General features: G+C 42.5%; 1 protein-coding gene across 5 annotated transcripts in view; it reads left to right on the forward strand.

Annotated features, from left to right (window-relative positions):
- The window catches only part of MSH3 (mutS homolog 3), an 86,204-nt gene extending 70,805 nt beyond the window's left edge, over positions 1-15,399 (forward strand). For all 5 annotated transcript variants that reach the window (XM_086868831.1, XM_086868834.1, XM_086868833.1 and 2 more), the window contains 4 exons: positions 11,770-11,956; positions 12,111-12,234; positions 13,388-13,562; positions 14,998-15,399. In XM_086868831.1, the coding sequence (XP_086724957.1) occupies positions 11,770-11,956; positions 12,111-12,234; positions 13,388-13,562; positions 14,998-15,106 (595 nt within the window). In that variant the 3' untranslated portion in view covers positions 15,107-15,399. The remainder of the gene's footprint in view (positions 1-11,769; positions 11,957-12,110; positions 12,235-13,387; positions 13,563-14,997) is intronic.
- Positions 15,400-19,309: the final 3,910 nt, after the last annotated feature.

Below are 19,309 nucleotides of genomic sequence, written 5' to 3' on the forward strand. Positions count from 1 at the left end.
TTTTTGTTTCATTTTGTTTTCTGTGCTTTGCTCTGCAGGTAGGTTTTGTTTGGATTTTTTTAAAAAAATTATTATTAATTTTTTTTTTAATGATAGCAGACCTCCTTTCTGCACTGCCACCCCAGGCCAAAAGGTCTTGCTAGAAAAAGTGTGAATTTCTGTTTTGTTGTTGTTAGCTTCAGCGCATTTTTAATCCTTGAAAAACGTGAGGTGGGAAGGAGTGGGTCTCCAGGGTACTTGATCAGTGCTGTGGTGATGTTTTGGGGGATGCAGGGAGGGATCAGTCAGTGTGCTGTGCAGGCTGGCTCCATCAGGGGCTCTGTGCACCAGGATTACCAGGAGTTCTACGTGATTAAAACCTTTTTCAGTTTACTGCTTTATCCTGCAGTCTTGTTTTTTGTTTTTTTTTTTTTTTTTGCTTTGTAGACTGCATCTTCCAAGTGTGAATTTATATAGGTTTAAGGGATTTGTATCCCCAGGATTTGTGTCTTGTTTTCCAAGTAGAGTTTCCATGGAAATTGAAAGGTTGCTACTATGGTTATTCCTTGTGATATATCTGCTTATATAGGAGAGCATCTCTAAATTGACTTTAAATACTGGATTACATTAAATATTTTTAAAGATGCAAGAGGAATTGCTTACAGGTAGAGTGAAGATAGGAATGATCTTTTTTCATTACTGGGGAGATAAGACAGGGGACAGTGCTGAGCCTAGCCCAGACTAGGGGGAGGACACAGGATTTTGAGGATGTTTGCTAGTTAGTATTTTCTTCTTTATTTTTTTCCTTCTCCAATGAGGCATAATGTTTTCCTGCAATATTTTCTTAAAGAATTTCACTTTAATCAGTGGCATTCTATTTAAAAAAAATTTAGAAGGATTTTGAAGAGGTTGACATCCCATCTATATTGACTTTAAATAGGACTTGGATGTTTGATTCTCTGATGTTTGAAAATTCCCATCCAAGTTTCTCCGTGCAGTAAGTGGGTTCATTTTCTACTTTAAAATTAACCTTCAGTTTTTCTTAGTTCTAATACAGTCATTCAGACACTGAAATTAATATTCTGTTTCTGTGTGTGTTTGAGTGGGGAGACAAAGCCAGGGTGGACATCAGTGTATGGAGGAATTAGTGACAAGAATTCTGCTGGGCTAATCCTGCCCTCGGGAGGGGCGGTGTTCAGCTGCTGAAGAAAGTTGACCTCCACAGAGGTCCCTCTTCTGATCAATTATTGATAGAATTTCCCATTGCTAGGAGGCTTTATCCTGCTTCCTGTGGGCCAACAGCAGCTGTTGATGAGGGTCCATGTTCCAGATTGGGAGGGAGAAGGAGAATGCTGGAGCCCTTTGAAGGCAAAACATCTTCAAATAAACAAGCTAATTAACAGTTCAGATTACCAAGTGCCTTCAGGACTTTGAGAATCATTTCTTGGACATCACAAGCTGCCATCAGAAGGAATCCCATGAAGGAGAGCAACCTCTGCCAGTGCCAGGTGATGGTGCAGGGACAGAGTAATTTCCTTCCTAGAGCACTTACCTGCCTGGGTTTCTGTGTTGAAATAAGAGCTGCTTTCACTTACTTCAGGGAGCTAGCACAGTCACTGCAGTGACCCACAGCTTCCAGTGAGGTTTCATCTCAGCCAGGCTGGGAATGCTGTCAAAAGTGCAGCTTCAGTTGTCTGAACTCAGAGTGTGCCTGCCCTGTGCTTCAAATCGTTTTTTGGAGAACTGCCTCTCGCAGGTGGTCTGCCTCACACTGAAAGGAGCAAGTACAGGCATCACTAAGATGCATGTAGATTGTCCTCTCATGCACTTGGTCTCTCTTTAGAGAGTTTTCTTGCTGTTTAAGGCTCTCAGCGAGACTTCAGCCCTCATGGTGTCAAGCTGTGTAGTTGTCTGTGGGGTCAGAGGAGGCTGGCACTGCAGGTGGTGTGCAGGTGGTGGCTGCATGGGGGAGCTGCAGGTCAGCCTTTGCACCTCATGCAGTCACCTGCACTTGGAGACAGCCGTCTTGGGATAGTCCCTTCACATCACATCGTCTGCAGTTAGATGTGAAGAACTTTCTTCTGCATTTTCTCCTCGTGAGAGATGATCTCAATGCATTTTTAACATGGAGGGCGCTCCTCAGTGCTGAGTCTGCAGTGAGGAGGTACTCACTTCTTTCAGATTCCACTATATATTGGAAAAGGTGGGAAAACAGATGGTGATTGTTCACCCTGGCTAGGGAGGGATGTTTTTTAATTCTTGTATTACACATCTCTGTATAGAGTCCCTCAGACATGGCCTCGATGGAATCCCGGATCTGTGTGTCCCAGCACTGAAGTTACACCACTGTTTTGGTATTTTGTAATTTGTTGTTCTTGTGTGATGTTGAACATGTGTAAAAGCTGTTTGTTCAGTTAATTCCGGAGTGATAAAAAATCTTTGGGCAGCTGAGCACTGAAATAATGGAGGAGTAACCCTCACCCTGGCCTTGGCTGGGTCACATAAATTCCAGCCATGTACCTTGCAGTGGCTTTTCTGAGTTGGTTGATGGGTTCAGTAAAGGGAAGGGATTTTGATCACTTCAAGCAACAACAGAACAACTGAGAGCCTTGCCAAGTGAAGGTGCAGTTGAAAATGGCCTTTGAGGTCCATGGGAGTGTCAGCTATGTCCTCCCAGCTGTGTCCTGAGGTGACACAGCTCAGGTGATGAACACACCCCTCTGCAGGCTCTAGGAAAACGTGTCCTCACAGGCTGTGTCCACCCTTGAGAGGACACCTGGGTGTGTGCATGACTCAGTTTGCCACAGGAGTGTCACTGACCAGGGGTGGGGCCAGTCCCAGAGCAGGGGCTGCAGCTCCTCCCGAGGGCAGCTCCCATCTCTGCTCCCTGGGACAGGAACAGCGCCCAGGAACAGCTGGAGCTGGGCCAGGGATTTGGGATGGACATCAGGAAAGGCTCTTCCCCCAGAGGTGCTGGCACTGCCCAGGCTCCCCAGGGAATGGGCACGGCCCCGAGGCTGCCAGAGCTCCAGGAGAGCTTGGACAGAGCTCCAGGGGTGCCCAGGGGGATTGCTGGGGGGTCTGGGCAGGGCAGGGTGGCACTGGGTGATCCCTGGGGGTCCCTCCCAGCTCTGGGGGTTCTGATCAGTCCAGCCTGGATATTTCACCCAGCTGAGCCTGTTTTTGTGTGACACTCTGCCTTGGAGGCACCCCAGAAGTGCCCATCAGATAATCCTTCTTTTCCAAAGGAGTGAGGAACGCTCTCTGCTCCTGCCTGCCCGGTGTTTAGACAGAGTGACCATGCTTGTTTTTTACTTACTATGCATTCCAGGTTAAAGGAAAAGCAATGTTACTTACACATATACCTGGCTTAACGTGGTGGTACTGATGAGAGTCAGTCTCATTTTATCTCTGGGGAGCTGCTGGAGCAGCCAAGACGTTTCCTGTGAGTCCCTCGAAGTGGGAGCTCGGTGCTGTTCTGCCAGCTGGGGGCTGTACTTCCCTTGCTGTGCTGCTGCTCAGGTGGGATCTTCAGCTCATCTGAATCCACTCTGACCAGGTATGGCCCATTCCACTGCACACTCACCTGGGAGACAGCATAATGGCATTATAAAATAACTCAGTGTTTGAATGGCTGCCTGAGTGGTGTGCCTGGTGCTGCTCGTCTCCACATCCTGTGAGCAGGGAGCCACATCAGTCACGTGCACTTGGATCCACAGACATGGAAGGGGAAGGGGCATTTCTGTATCCCAAAGTGACATTTCTGGTAGGATTTGCCTACAGGCCTTGTGGATGCTCTCACATTTTTTTCCTGTGCCTTGACTGTTGTCACCTAAAAGAGATTTATGGGGCAGAAAAAGAAGGGAATGTGTGTGGCTGTGTCCCTGTAGGCTTGTGCAGGACGTGTGGAGCCCTCAGCCTCTTCCCCATATCTGGAAAGAGTTGCTGTTAAGGCTTAGAGGATGGTTTAGAGATGGAAGATTTCTTCAAAGCAAACGGAAAAAAACCCAGGGAAACTCAGTCCTCATTACTCCAGACTTGTGGAGAGGCCATTAAACAAGCCATAGTACTTTCTTCTGTACGTTTTATTAAAATGTCTGTTTTTCTGATCTGTAAATGGTGGAATTACTCTCCAAAAGGTCAGGCCTTGTAATAGCTGTATTGTGAGTGTTGCCTCCCTGAATGCATTTACAGCTATTTAATTCTGACAACTTGACAAAGTCATATTACTGTTTCACAAGTGTGTGGAGCTGAAAGAAACAAGCAGACAAACATTTTATTTTAACTGGATGCAATGTGCATACCTATGGCATTATCACAAATTTCAGTAAGGTTAAAGTCATGATGGAAAGCAACTATTGTATGAATATTGCCCCAAGCATTTGGGCAATTGACTTGGGATGCTTGTATTTTATTTTTTCTTTTCTTCAGTGAAACACTGCCATCATTCAAGCTTGAAAGATACTTAAAATGACATGATTTACTTTAGATTACTTTTAGATTTACTTTCAGGTTAAAATGTCCCAAGGCTTTCTGAGAGTATATTTTGTAAGAACTCCTGAGAAGATCAGAAAGCACAGGATGGAGCAGGCATGTGAAGCAGGAAGAGGAATGTTTGTGTCAAACTGGGAACTGAGTGGCAGATGTTTTCCAAGTGCTTTTTGCAATACATTGAGGTAAATCACGTGAGAACAAAAGCAAAATAATACTCCTAAGTGTTGATGGATGTAACTATTCTATTGATGTAACCTCTCGTGGAAAAACGAATTCTCAACTTTTTGTAACTAGGCCAACCATGTTACACTTGATTTCATTCAGCCAGTTTCATTGGCTTATCAAAAGGGAGCTGCACAGGAGAGGGAAGCACAGAAGGGGGAAATAGTTGTATTTAAAATAATAAATAAGTAACAAGCTCCATTATTAGAAATGGTCTGATTTGCATAGGAATAGGCAAATATTGCCTCTCATTTTTATATCACTTGTGAATTTTTTTGGTTTTAACTCTAAAGACCAGACAGAGTCTACATTAAAAAAAAAAAAAAAAAAAAAATCCTGGCTTCCATTTATTTCTTTATGAAGCTGTAATGATTTATTTGAGGCTTACAGGGTAAGATTATGAAAATAATTTTTCCTAGAAATACGAGTTAAAATCACAACACCTCAGACAAATGAAGGCAGTTATCTAGTCAGCTTCTTCATAATCATAAAAATCTAGGCTGTGAAACCAGTGGGGAGGTGACAGCAGTGTTTGGCAGGTTCTGCAGGTGTGTACAGAAATCACCAGGAGATTGATTGCTGAGTCAAAACTGTGGAGGAGTTTATCTCAGCTGAACAACTTGTTTGTACATAACCTGGTTTTGACCAGAACTTTGGAGACTTTTTTTGTTCAAATTCTTTAAACCTGAAAACAAATGTTTAAATCATTCAGATCTTCCTTTGGAGAAAAAAAATAAAATAGAACAAATAGAGCAAAGTCTCTCAATTTGCCTGAGCAGTTAGACTGTGAAAGATAATGGTCAGAAAATTAAGAAATCAAAGGTACTTTTTCAGATCTTTGTTTATTTTGGATGTATGTGGTAATGCTTAGTGGTTCTGCCATGTACATTGATTTATTTATTGTGCAGAAAAGTAGGGAGCAGTTCTCACAAAGCAATCCCAAGTGAATGGCAAGACCACATGAGAATTTTATATACTGACATGCCAAAAAAGTATTGTTTGTATTGAAAGCACAATGAGTCAGACAAACAGAACTTTTAGCTGTCAATAACCCCAAAGTAATTTTCAGAAATGTTACTTCTTTATGGCACAGTAATTTGTTTCATTTTGTTCCTCCTTAATTGTATTTTTGTTTACTGCCAGAGTAACAAGAATTACTTAAGCCTTTCATTTATGCTCACAATCAATCATGTAATTGCACCTCTGGGGTAAATTGTTCCCATCTTTCAGGGAAGAACAGGGTGCTGTATTAAGTACATTGCACCATTATCACGTGGAGATAGCTTTGGTTTGGATTTTTAAAAAAAAACAAAAGAATAAGCGAAAGTTGTAGTTAGTGTTGTTAGATTGAAGAACTGTTTTGTTCTTTTTTTTTCTAGAAAAGTTGTGTCTTGGACATATCACAGTACATTTGAGCTGTAACTGCTTCTGACAGTGTTCTGTGGCTCTGTAGGAACAAGTTAAGCCAGGCTGTGCATGTATCTGTAGCTAATTTGGTTTCATGTCTCTGTTCATTTCACAGAAGCATGCATCTGCAGTGTGAGGTTTGCATCTTTTATACATGGAATAATGCCATATTCAACCAGACAGCCTTTGGGGTGCATACATGGTGTTGGGCAAGGTGTGAGTACCAGCAACCCTTTGTGCAGGGGCTGGAATGGGCCCTGGGAATCCATCTCAGTCAGTGCAGGGCAGGGATGCACACTCAGGAGGTGCAGAGGATTTCCCCAGCATGCTGCATGGGGCCAGGGGAGGAGGAAACCTGCCTGCAGAGCTCACTAGCTGCTTTACAGTCAGGCTGAGTGGTTGTATTTACCTTTCTGAAACTCTTCCATCCTATGACTTGACCCAGTCACAGTTGGAATTGGATTGTCCTTGGCGTCCGCAGGTCTAAAGGGGAAAAGTTCACTTGTGCTAAGTGCTTCAGCCATTGTCCCTGTTGCTATAGTTCCTTTAATCCCTCCTGACCTCAATCCTTCAGCTACAAATGGACATTAACTTAATTACCTTGAGTTCCCTCCCTGGTGTCCCACAGCAGTGACTGCAAACCTGTGCGTATTTGGGGGTCTCTGTTTCTTCACTTTCTTCTGGCTAATACTTATGGCTCTCAAAGAAACACCCTAATTTGAGTATTTGCTCTTAAAATTTATAATTTATTGCAAAATGTTTGCATTCACAAGCTGGTCTTTCTCTTGACCATCAGTGACATTTACACTGATAATTTAAGAGTGGTGTGTTTGCCCTAGGCAATGTAACAAGTATTTTTAAGGAGTTCAGATGTTACTTGAGAGTATCATTGCTGAATTTCAGAAAGCAAAGTTTACTGGGTGTTCCTCACTAGGTAATGTAACACAACCTTTTGCAATAACTGAGTTTCTGTTAGTCTGTAAAATCTAGGAAAGAGGGATGCTGGTAGCTTCTTGTCACTCAGGGTCTGCACTGACTGACAGGGATTCTATCCTTGCAGCTCACAACTGCAACCTCTTCGGTCAGTCCAGCTGAAGCTTTTGAAAAAAATGAGTCCATGGGTGTTTTCCTTTCCTCTGGCTTTCAGAATTTAAAAAAAAAAAATCAAATAAAGAAAAAAAATCAATGCACTTCACATCTTGAAAGTTAATCCTGTTAGAAATGTTTCTTTTAAAACACCAGGGTACTGGTGTGTGCAGCATTCCCCTGTGGGCCAGCCTAGAAGGAAAGCAGGATTTCAGTGATTATTTGTTCTGGCTGCTTCAGTTACTTTGTGATAGTGAGAAGGGGAAAAAAAGATGTAAAAAACACTGTGAAACTGAGTATTGAAATCACTTTGGAATCACTTTTTTTTCCCTAGGATAATGCAAACTTTGTATGCCTCAGAGTTGTTTAATATCTTCATTAATCTCTCAGTGACTGAGAGTATCACGTATCTACAATAATGTACGAGACAAAAATGTATTTTACATGGAATGCATTCTATCAGGCTTCTCAACAGCTGTTCTCCTAAATTAGGTAACACACCATTGGTATTTCTTCATTTAAATTTGCAGATAAGTAGTTGTAGAAATGGTTGAGCACGTGTGCATGTAGACTGAAACCAGGTTTATGTCATGAGCATCCATCCTTTTATTCCTTGTCATCATCCACGTAACTTGGCACATTTCTTATAAGTCACCATGAATAATGCAAAAATAATAACTATCCTGATAGCCATGCTTTCTGTCACGCTTATTTTTTTTTTCCCTAATTCTGTAATTACAGCTTCTGTAAATTATTTTTTTCTTACTGTCAGTTCTTGGTTTGCATCAGTGAGATCTTGATGGGAATGAAGAGGACGATGTACCAGTAGGTTGTGGGGGAGTGTGAAGCATTATTTTCTTGCCAGTGAGCTGTTAGAAATTTGCACACGCAGTCTCCTGAGGGATTACTTAATACATCTCAGTTGTCCTGCCCGTCCCTGGTGGGCTGCCTGTCCCCAGTGCCCCGGCCACACCGCTCTGCTGAGCACAGACAGGCTGTGGAGAATGGGCCCCTGCCAGGAAAGGCAGCAGCACATCTAATCCTCCCTTCTTGTAAACTGGTTATTTTAATTTAAATTACTCCTGTGCAAATGCAGTTGATCTTTGAAATGACATTTCAAAGGGGTTTGTGTGAGGGAGTGAGTGGAATTGTAAAGTTGCATTATGAATTTATTTTATTCATGGTGTTCTCAGTGTTACCTTTGAATCACAGAAAGTGGTTTTTGTTGGTGCTGAGAGTGTTGTACACCTCATTCTTGGAGAAAAGAGTAATTTTTTTTTAATATTAATTGTTCTTGAATTAGGTTTATTCTTCTGCAACAGGTTCCATTTTTGCAGTGTTTTAGGTGAGCTTTGTAATATCAGATGGAAATCACTAAAATCAAGTTTAAGCTTGGTGTTTTTCCCAGCATTAAGTAATCTCTAGAGCAGGACTCAGTAAGTAGCACTGGGCTGTTGACAGCTGTGTGAAAATCAGGCTCTAGGGAATGGCTTTGCAGTCATGTTTTCTGGGATTCACATGGTGGAATGTAGCTGGGTTTTGTTACCACTGTGAGCTCCTGGGCTGCTTGTTCGTTTTCACAAACCATGTGAGAGATCCACAGTAGAATAAAAGGAGAATGGACTTCCTGGGAACCACACTGTGATCCTGAAACCACGCCAGCTCTAAGAGCTTGTGGGGTAACTTCTTTTGACAGGTAGCACAGTTACATCCTCTAACTTACTCTCTGAAAACTAATTTACAAAACATTGCCTCTCTATTGTTTTTTTCTGAGGCCTTTGACAGGAATCTTTGCTACTTGAACTGAGCACAGAAAAGAGATAATCCATCCTCTTTTTTTTTTTTTTTTTAGTTTGCATAATAAATGTGTTGAACACCATAAGATGAAGAGCTTTTAATTTTGCAAGATTTGGTTGGCTGTCAAAGAGACATTAAAACAAGTGTTTTCTAGCCAAATTGCATCTGCTGAGGAGTGATGGATCCAAAGAGACACTGCTCACACTGCCTGTCTGCATGTTCCTCATGGGCAGGATGGGAGGGGAGGAATTTAATGTTTTAATGTATAAAAAAAAAAACATTTAGGAGGAGATCTGCAATAAAATGTGTATTCAGAACCTCTGAGTCCTGGAGAAGTTTGGTGGGGTTTATTATGGCTGTTTTAAATGTGAAAAAAACAACAAAAAAAGGGTTGTTTAGGCAATAGTTTTTGTGACTCAACAACTTAATTGTGTCAGGAATAATAGAGCATAAAGTTAGGGAGCAGTGCATTGCTGCAAATTAACTGTTAGTTTTATAAATGCAATCATCCACTAAGACAGTTATTCCTGCTTATTTCTGGGATAACAGTGCTCGCCATGTATGTTCAAAAAAACAAGTATAATTCTTCTAGTATAAAGGACAGAGGCAGAAAGAACAATTTTATCCATTTTCAAAGGATGACATTTGAGAGGTTTTATGTAATTTAAAAATACACTGTTTTTTTAATCTGTAGTTAAGCCCGAGCTGGATTTGAATGTTTTAAGATGCTGGAAAGAAAAACTTCTTTTCCAGCTGTCTTTAACAACAAGAGAAAGATAATACTAATTTCTCTTTGTATCTTGAGCTTTTAGTGAGGAAGTTCAGAAAATTATTTTTGTGAATGCAAATTAGATACAAAAGAGGCTAGAATATTTTGTGGGCTCTATGGAAATGATGCAATCCCAGAGAAAAATGGAAGCTCTGTGTGTAATCATCACAGGCATACAACAGACGGCCTGTGAGATGCTGTCCCTGTAAGGAAAAGCCAAGTAAGAAATGAGAAAATAATAATAATGCCACTAATTGTGGGGTCAGAAACTAAGACTGAAGTTGTTCATTAAGGAACCAGAGATTGTTCAAACATAAAGAGAATTTGTCATTCTGATTAATGTATTTGCAGCTAATAGTGTTAAAACAGGCCTAAGATACCCTGTTCTCTGTGGACCTGTGCAGTAAGGGGGATTGTTTGATTTTACAGCAGAACCTGGTGCGTGACCCAAGCTGGGAAAGGGGCCATAGGGGTGGTGGGGAGAAATTCACTGAAATGAGACAAATTCAATAAAATGTTCATCATTCCTAACCTAGCATTTGAAAGGATTACACGGCAAGTGGCTTAATAAAACGCTAACTTCACAATACCTCATTATCCTGAGTTATATATTTCATTCAGAGAAAAATAATGTACAGTTGAATTAGCTTATGTCCAGAATCACCTCTCCTTCGGTGTATGTGGGAGCGTAACTGGTGTGTGTGCTTAAGCACGCATTCAGTGAAATAAAAACTCAGTTCTCTCACCTGCCCATCAAAAGTAGTTATTTTATCACTGAAGATTTGCTTATTACACAGTTACTCATGATACCATGACGGATTTTCAGGGCAGGGACTTGGGAACATATACAAATCATAGCTGTACTGGGTCCGACCTGCTTGTTTTAGTCAAATACTCTTAGTTGTAAGATACTCATGAAATCATTTGTGTCTTGGTGGTGCTTCAGGAGGTAGCAGAAACAATATAATAGAGACCTAGCAGAAGACAGAGCAAAACAAAGCTATATTGGGCTTCTCTTTAAAGGTTCTGATTGGCTTTAAATACTGTTGTGGCCAGCTGTTAAATTTGGAAATGTAATATACTAAACCCATGAGTCAGTTTTTCTTAAATCAGTGTGACTTATATATAACTATATATTGGCTGATAAGAGTGAGTAAGTCTAGTTTTACATCCCTCCTCAGTGGCTTGCTTGTGATGGCCTGTCTCCAAAGGGATGCTCTAATGTGATTAATACAATTCAAAAGTAGAAATGCAAAAAAGGAATGCTCCTTCTTCAGTATAGAATGGGTATTACTTGCACAGGTAAGGAAATCTGCAGGAAAAGGGAAAACTGAGGTTTCTGAGCAGGTTTCTCAGCTGTAGGCCACAAAATCACAATTTGAGATGGGGGTTGAGGGTTTCATGGATCTGAATTAGAGCTAGGAGAGTTGGATGGAATGTGGAGAAATTTGTGTGTGGCGCTCACCTGCCTGGAGGCTGCTAAGAGTTGTGTTTCAACAGAATGGAGAACTTTAGAATACCTTTAAATTTTGTTTAAGCATGCTAGTTAACATTGTGTACCCGTGCAATTAGGGGAAATAATTGTCATGTTGTTACTGCCTGAAGGAAGCTGCTGCTCTGCTGTTTGCATGCGCAAACACCAGGAGCTTCCACTCTGTGTGCAAATACCAATATCGGATACCTCTGGGCATTGTCAGCATTAGAAACCTGTACAAATAAAAGCAAAGGAGTGGAATTCACCTTCACAGCTGCCTTTGATGGAATTCTCGTGAGCTGACTGGTCTGAAGTCCCAGGATTTTTTAAGGAAAAGCCAGCTGCCTTGTCCTGCTTGTGAAGGTGGGAGAAGTGTGTGCTGGGAACTTCTGGAAGGGAAATGTTCTGCCTGGGTTCTTCTCCTCTGTTTGGAGCAGCAACCTGAGATTTATTACAGAATTGTTTCATCCCCATGACTGCTTTGTTTCCCAGCCTTAGCTGGAATTTGTAACAAGTTTTTGTTTTCTGTGTCCCGGTGCAGAATGGGCGCTGCAGACAACATCTACAAAGGCCGAAGCACCTTCATGGAGGAGCTGACAGACACTGCTGAGATCATCAGGAAGGCCACCTCGAGGTCCCTGGTGATCCTGGACGAGCTGGGCCGAGGGACGAGCACACACGACGGCATTGCCATTGCCTACGCTACCCTGGAGCATTTCATCAGGGATGTAAGTTAGGGTTAAAGTTGGTGGCGGCTCTCCAGCGAGGGTAGGCCGCGGCCTCGGGGCAGGGCGGGCACGGGGCTGTGGAGAAAGGACACAGCTCTGCCCGGCGGTGTTCAGGAAACACAGCCCGTGTTTTTTGTGTGTGTTTGTGCTGCAGGTGCAGGCACTGACGCTGTTTGTCACCCACTACCCGCCGGTGTGCGAGCTGCAGCAGCTGTACCCACACGCCGTGGGCAATTACCACATGGCCTTCCTGCTGAACGAGGACGACCAGCAGAGAGGTCAGTGCGCACCTCAGGGACACTCTGGCACAAACTAACACTACTTTTGATGCCTTTTTGGGCTACCTGAAAGCAGAGGCCAGGCCAAGTGACTGGAATAAAAAGCAGCTGGATTTGCTGAAGGGCCTTCAGGTACATTTAGGGCAGACAAAGCCCCCCAGGGCCGCACCCAAAATGGAGCAGGGCTGACGGGTTCCCCACTTTTCTAAGTCTGCTCCATTTGCACACCGGGGGTTGATCTCCCAATTGCAGCTGCAGGAATTGATGAAGCCATTCAGCCCCAGTTTGCTGTCCCCAGCTCCCTTTTGTTTGCATTTCTGGGGCCTGAGGCACTGAGGTGTCCTTGATTGCCAGGCCTGGAGAGGAATTGCTGGGTCTGAGCCCAATGGGGAAGCAGCAGCTGACCCTGCACATGGGGTTTGGAGTTGTGCCCCAAAGAACTGCAGGGTTACAAATGCATGGAGAATGTAAAAGCTGAACTCCTAAGATGTCAGTGTGACAATTTACACCCGACCTGAACATGATACACCCATTCTCACTTCAGTCACACATCTTGGGAGAGTTGAAAATTGGACATCTATTCCTTCTCTGGTGCAGGAGGATACCTGAGCTGGGGTGGGTGAAAGATGTGCCCATCCCAGCATCCAAAACACAGCAGCCAAACACAAAGGATTAGGGAGGAGGGATTAGGGATCAAACATATGGCAGCTCCTTCTCTGAAAGATCTCACTGTCTGAAAACATTTGCTATTTATGGGGCTTCACGAGCAGGATGTGTTTTGTATCTCCCGTGGATTGGATTTCAACGGGGCTGCCTAATTTAACATCGTGTTCTTTCAGTGTCTTCATCCTACTGTGTCAAGCAGCTCCAGAATTTAGCACTCTACAGAGTGAAAAAACACATCTGATTGTTTTGAAACTGTTTTGAAACATGATGGTCCCAGTTCTTGAATTATAAGAGGCATCTTAAAGGCCTGTTCACTGAATAATCGTAGATATTTTTTTTAATGACTTGCCATTGGTATTTGCCATCAACCTTTCCCCTAAATAATTCTTTGTATTGTATTATCTGCTTACCTTGTAAGCTGATCAGGACAGGAGACTTGTGTATTTGCCACATAGAGGAGGTTTTGATTTTGGTTTTACTTTTTTAGGATCTGAAGTGGAAGAGAATCCTGAATTCATCACTTTTCTTTATCAAATAACTAAAGGAGTCTCTGCAAGGAGTTACGGGCTAAATGTTGCCAAACTGGCAGATATTCCTGAAGAAATCTTGAAAAAAGCAGCTCACAAATCAAAGGAGTTGGAGAGAATAGTGAACATGAAAAGGTCAGAACAAATATGATTTGTAAAAAAATTATTTCTGTCTGTAATACCTACTTATATTCTCAGCAGAGAGAGTGAAAATACTAATGACTTCAATTTAAAAATTTACTTTGGAACCTGAAATTGTCTCTACATACTAAAGCGTGAAAGGAAATGCGGACATTCTTCTGGTTTAACTTGAAAATAAATATTTATAATATATTTTGATTGTCCCCACAAACACCTGAAATTTTACTGAAAGTTCTCTGATAGCCAGTTTTCATTCAGGAGTGTTTCTACCCTGTATATTAGACTAGTTATGAAAATTTCCTGTGTGTATGAAGTGGCATAATGGATTTGTAAATCCTGTAACATTATGTGCACACTTTAGATACTCATATCCATTTTCACTGTTATTTTTTTTTCTATGGCTGTTATTTTCCTTGGTTATTTTCCTGTGAGCAAAATTCAAGTAGCCCCTTAGGAACATAATGAACCAAGATCTTGGTTGTCTGATGGCTGTACCTAATCCTGACAGGATCATTTTGCATGAGAACATTTTGACTACTAATTATTTATAGGTGCAAACTTTGGAACTTGACAGTACTCGGCGCTTAATGACGTTTTTTATCCCCTCTTAATAAAGCAAAATAAAAACATTTGATGCTACGTGACAGTTTATAGGAAAAATAGTGTGGTGGCTTACACTAATTGGAAATACAGTCCATAACTGGCAAAAGAAGAAAAAACAAGTCTCCAGCAGTATCTCTGCTGTTCCCAGGCGTGGGTCTGGTTGGTGGGGTGGGAACAGGAGGTACCAGCTCTGGGCAGCCACACCCAGACTTGCTGGTAGCACTGCCCTTGTGCTGTCTCTGTACCCATGGGCCTGATGCCTTGTCTTATTTTTTTAAATCACTTTCATATTATTTAAGAAAATCCACTGGGTAATTTCATCCAGTTTTGACATTACTGTCATCAGCAATGTGTGTTAACCCGTTGTAAACGTCTTGTAATTTGTCACAGCTCTTATAAATCAAAAAATGCTAAGGAGAAACAGGAAGGATGCATGCACTCATTTATATTGAAAATGTGGGGTTTTTTTTATGATCCTACAAATACAAATTTGTACGAACTGAATGATGAAAATTAAACAGGGCTGACTGCAATGCTGTTTATTTCCTTTAACAATTTGTTCTTAGCATTTTTTATATCATTTTGTCAATGCTGCTGGTGCTGTAACTTAGTTATGAAATTAATTTGTTGGCTGACCTAGAGCAGGAACATGTATCTTAGAAAATATTAACTGGTTGTTTGAAGATCACATAACATTTTGAGCTGTGCTATTTTGGACTGTGTATAAAATTTTGCAGATGACTGTAGGACTTTCAGGGTTTGATGTGCTTCATTTAAAAATGTGCCTGTATTTTGATTAGGGTTTTTTTTTTTTTTTCTCCCACAGGAAAAAAATGAAGTCCTTTGCTGAAGTATGGAAGATAAATGATTCCCAGGAACTACAAAAATGGAAAAATAGGTGTGAGCCTGAGGATGAAAGAAAGGACAATTTTTAATCCTTACATCATGGTTAGAGATGGAAGATACTGGAGGTGCAAAGTACATGTCTGGAGACCTAATGCATTTTATCAGGGTGCAGGTCCAGGTGCACTGAGTTGACTTTTTTGCTTTCTGAGAGATAACAGATGCTGCATCATGTCTAATTTCCTCTCTCCACATCCCTTCCTTTTCACCCTTTTCCTTAATTGCAAACTCTCGATGGGGATTGAATCTTGTTTGTTTAAAAAACATGAAAAAAGTACTGATAAATTATAAGGTAAATTTTTAATAAATAAAATAATGTGTTTCACCTCTATTGTACTTCAATTTCTGAAGAAATATTTGTGTGTGTTGGGAAAATGTAAACTAGTCAACTCTGCTCTACAGCCAGCAACTGCTAAACAGTGGATACTATATTGAGACTTTTTTCCTTGTTCCAATATTAATGCATTAAGAATTCACTGATTTTTTGGAATATCCTTTCTTCCTGATCTTTCCCCTATGTGGCACTGTCTGGAGAAAGACCTAATTCCAAAAATAATGTTGGGGTTTTGTAAGGGTGAGTGAAAGGGGCAATTCAGAGTGTGCAGCTGGCTGCCCCAGTGCTCTGTCAAATGCAAAGTGAAGCTGCAAAATTCAGAAGAGCTCCTCAGTTTTTAAATTTCCAGTTACCACGGCCAAATTCCCTGTGGGAATATGATACCCAAATGGGATTTCCCTAAAATAACCGGACTAAGCACATTGCTGTGAAAACGGACAAGGATGCTGACATGCTTAAACCTCAGCAAGTAGTCTCAAGTAGTATAAAAACAATGCAGTGGTGGTGTGGGTTTGGCTGCCCTGCAGCCCTGGGGAGCCACACCCGAGCAGGGGGTGCTGAGCTCCCCTGGGAAGCTCCAGACAGGAGCAGTTTGGTGGCAGGGTTTGTCCCTGCAGGACTGACCCCGTGCCAGGGACCCCGCTGGAGCAGCCCCTCCCTGAAGGGCTGCAGGGAAGGGGGCGATTTTTGACATGTTAACCTGAAACAAACCATTCTCTGCAGGCTCTTGAGGTGGCAGGACATCAGTTAGACAAACTGCCTGGCAGCAAGCATCAGTGTGAGCCTCTCCTCCCGGACTCTGCACTGCACTGGCATGACCTGGAGGAGCTGAAGAGGAAAATTAGTCTTCCAAGGTGTGACTGCAGGTGTGTGTTTATCTGAGGCAGGCATTGTGATCAACACAGTGCTCTGCTGTTAACTGCACAGGTACAGAGCTGTGCCTCTGAAGACCTCTGACCATTGTCACCAGAGAGAATGAATGAGCCATTACTGCATTCCTGTATGTGCTAAGTGCACTTCTAGTCCTCACCCTGGAGGGAGCGTTCAGACTGTGCTCTGACAAGGATGGAGAAACAGCCCTGGATGCAGTGAGAGAAATGGGGAACCACAGTTAAACCTGGGGAGGGGGATTTGGTGCTGCTGGGCTTCTTGTGCTGTCAAGAGCAGTCACAGCAGGCTTTGATGTCTGTGGTCACACAGACAAATCGTGATGGTGAGCCCTGCTCTGTCTGCAGGGAGCTTTTCTGGCTGTCCCAAGGAGGCTTCTCACAGACATGCCAGGTAATCACTGAAGGCACTGCTGTATTCACTGCTGTGTGATTTCCTAGGTGAAGTGCTCGGTAGAATGCTCGGTGAGGGGATGCAAACTGCTGCTGCTGTGTTTGGTGCTGGTTTTGGGTGCCTGGTTCTGCTGCTGCCCAGCAGGAACCCAGGGCTTGCCTGGGACCACTCGTGGGGCAGGAGATTTTCCACACAGACAGACCCTCCTCAGCCTGGGAAGAGTGAGTGGGGTATAAAGAAACAAAAACACACTGAAAAACAAGGAGAAACCTTTATAAGAGGTTTTTGTCTTCATTCTTTCTGCTGTGGTTAAGTTGGTGGTTGTCTGTCATATTAGAAGTCCTTCTCAGAGCTGAGAAGCTGCTCTTTTCTTTTTTGTTAACTGTTCTTTTATTGTCTTTTCAGTCCCAGCACACTAATCTTCACCTTAAAAAGAATGTGAGGTACAGCTTTGGTAGTGGGATCATCTTGGAGATGTGCCGTTTTTAAATCAGAGCAATAAGGTTTTGTCTGTGTGCTGAACCAACAGGTTTGATCCTCTAGTATTAAAGAGGAGTGGCCTGTGTTAGATGGTGCCTGGTGATAGTGGGAATTCACCCTAGTCTTGGGATGCCTTCAGAAAGGAATGTTTAAGTCTCATTTCCCAAATACTGAAGTTTTTGGAAGCCTGCAGAGGGTATTGGCTTCTGCTCCCAGTGCATTACTGACACGGTGAAAGGCTGATGTGACAAGTGCAGCTTTGTGCTGCAGAGGAAGGCACAGTCAGCCTGTAAGACTTTGCACCTCATGGCTTTCATCCATGTTTTAAAGGCAGCATTTATCACTTTATTGACCTTGGTCACTGCTGCCCCTGCTCTCAGCAGAGAAATGTTAATGTTAATGTAAATGTTAATGCCTTTCAGTGCTGCCTGCAGGCCTGACAGCCTCAGGTGAGCAGCCAAACCTGGCACAGCCCCTGGATGGAAGAGAGGGAGGCAGAGGGCTGGGTTAGTCCCTGCCTCTTTCTGTTTGCTTATGTAAAAAAGTTATTGTAGGATGTGCAAAGCAAAATACATTACCAGGATAATTACCTCCATTGCTGCCAGACAACATCTTTCACAGGGAATTCTCCAGAGGATTTTTCTTTTTGTTGCATAGGTTTCCAGAGGTATTTATAGGAGTGACACGAGTTTGCTAACACAAAAGTTTACAGTAAATCAATTTAGGGATCAGTGGAGTGTCAGCTGAGTCAGCTATAGCAAAAAGCGCTATTCCTGCAATGAAATTAATGTTTGGTATTGATAGGTACCTGAAAGTGAATTACCCAGATATTTGTACTCTATGTGAAAATTCTGCTAGTTTAATTAATTTTTTTCAGTGGAACTATGCTAGTAGTTCTGATATAAATTCATGTTTTGTAGGGAAATACAGGTTTGGTGGATTGCCTTGCACAGAGAGAAGTGGGACTTCCTTAACTACATTCTAGATTTTCCCCCTGCCTAGACTTAGGAACAAGTAGAGAGCAAATCATATTTTCTTAACTTCCTAGAAATCTTTAGCAATTTCTGAAACAATCATCTTGATTTGAGATGCAAGTTTTTGCAGGCCAAGGCTGTTAACTGTGGGTTTCTGTTTGAAACTGGGCTGGTTCAGCCATAAGTGAGCTGGGGAGAGAGACTTAAGATGTTTATAGTTTTCAAATATTTATGTTCTTTCACGCTTGCAAGGAATCTGTAATTTTTTTATTGCCCTCCTTCCAGATGTTTCCTTGAGAGTAAGTAAAAGTGTTTTTTCAGGTGTTATAAGGTTGTTTTATTTAAAATACTCGTGGCTGCCCCTAGTAACAATAATGAAAAAATATTTCTGATGTTAATGGAATTTTTAACCTTTTATTTTTATTTTTTAAGCAGTCAGTTTCTAGGACTTTGCAATGTACCGTAGGAAGGAGGAGAAATTTTGGGAAAGAAGGGGCTGGAAAACACAACACACAGCAACTTTCAAATGCATAATCAGCAATAAGGAAGTAGAAATCAGTGTTGGGTTCTCTGAATTGTAATAATCCCAGTATCTAGGGTGAGTTAAAACTCAAGAGCGTGCCATGAAGATTTCTAGATATAATTATCTCACTCTTATGTAACACTAAATGAAAGTTTCAGCCGAGTGCTGAGCCTGTCCCTGTGCCTAGGTACGGAATTACTCCTCTTTGCTGTGGGAATTGAGTCTGGGGGCATTCCGGGCATTCCCAGCCTGGGGGAGCACACCTGTACAGCTCCTGGCAGCCGGGGCTGGGGACAGGGCAGGGCTCACCCAGCCCGGGGACACAGCCACAGGTGGGACACAGGCTGCTGCTGTCCCCTGGGCTGGGACAGCCCCACCGGGCTGGGACAGCCCCGGAGCTCCAGCCTGGCAGAGCAGGAGCCCCGAGGGAGCAGCAGGAGGGGAGCAGGGTCTCGTTCAGCACAACGCCAGCAAACAGCATTTCTGGCCTGGTTTAATCCAGCCTACCCACAAAGTGCATCGCCAGGGAGTGATGCAGCTTGTAGACTGGATTTTTATTTTTTTTTCCTCTCAAAATAATTAAGTACAATGCAAAGTACAGATCACCAAGGTGCCCCGAGCCCTCCCAAGAACATCCTCGGTG

This window comes from Cyanistes caeruleus, chromosome Z (genome assembly GCF_971803275.1).
Source record: "Cyanistes caeruleus chromosome Z, bCyaCae1.hap1.1, whole genome shotgun sequence".
NCBI lineage: Eukaryota > Metazoa > Chordata > Aves > Passeriformes > Paridae > Cyanistes > Cyanistes caeruleus.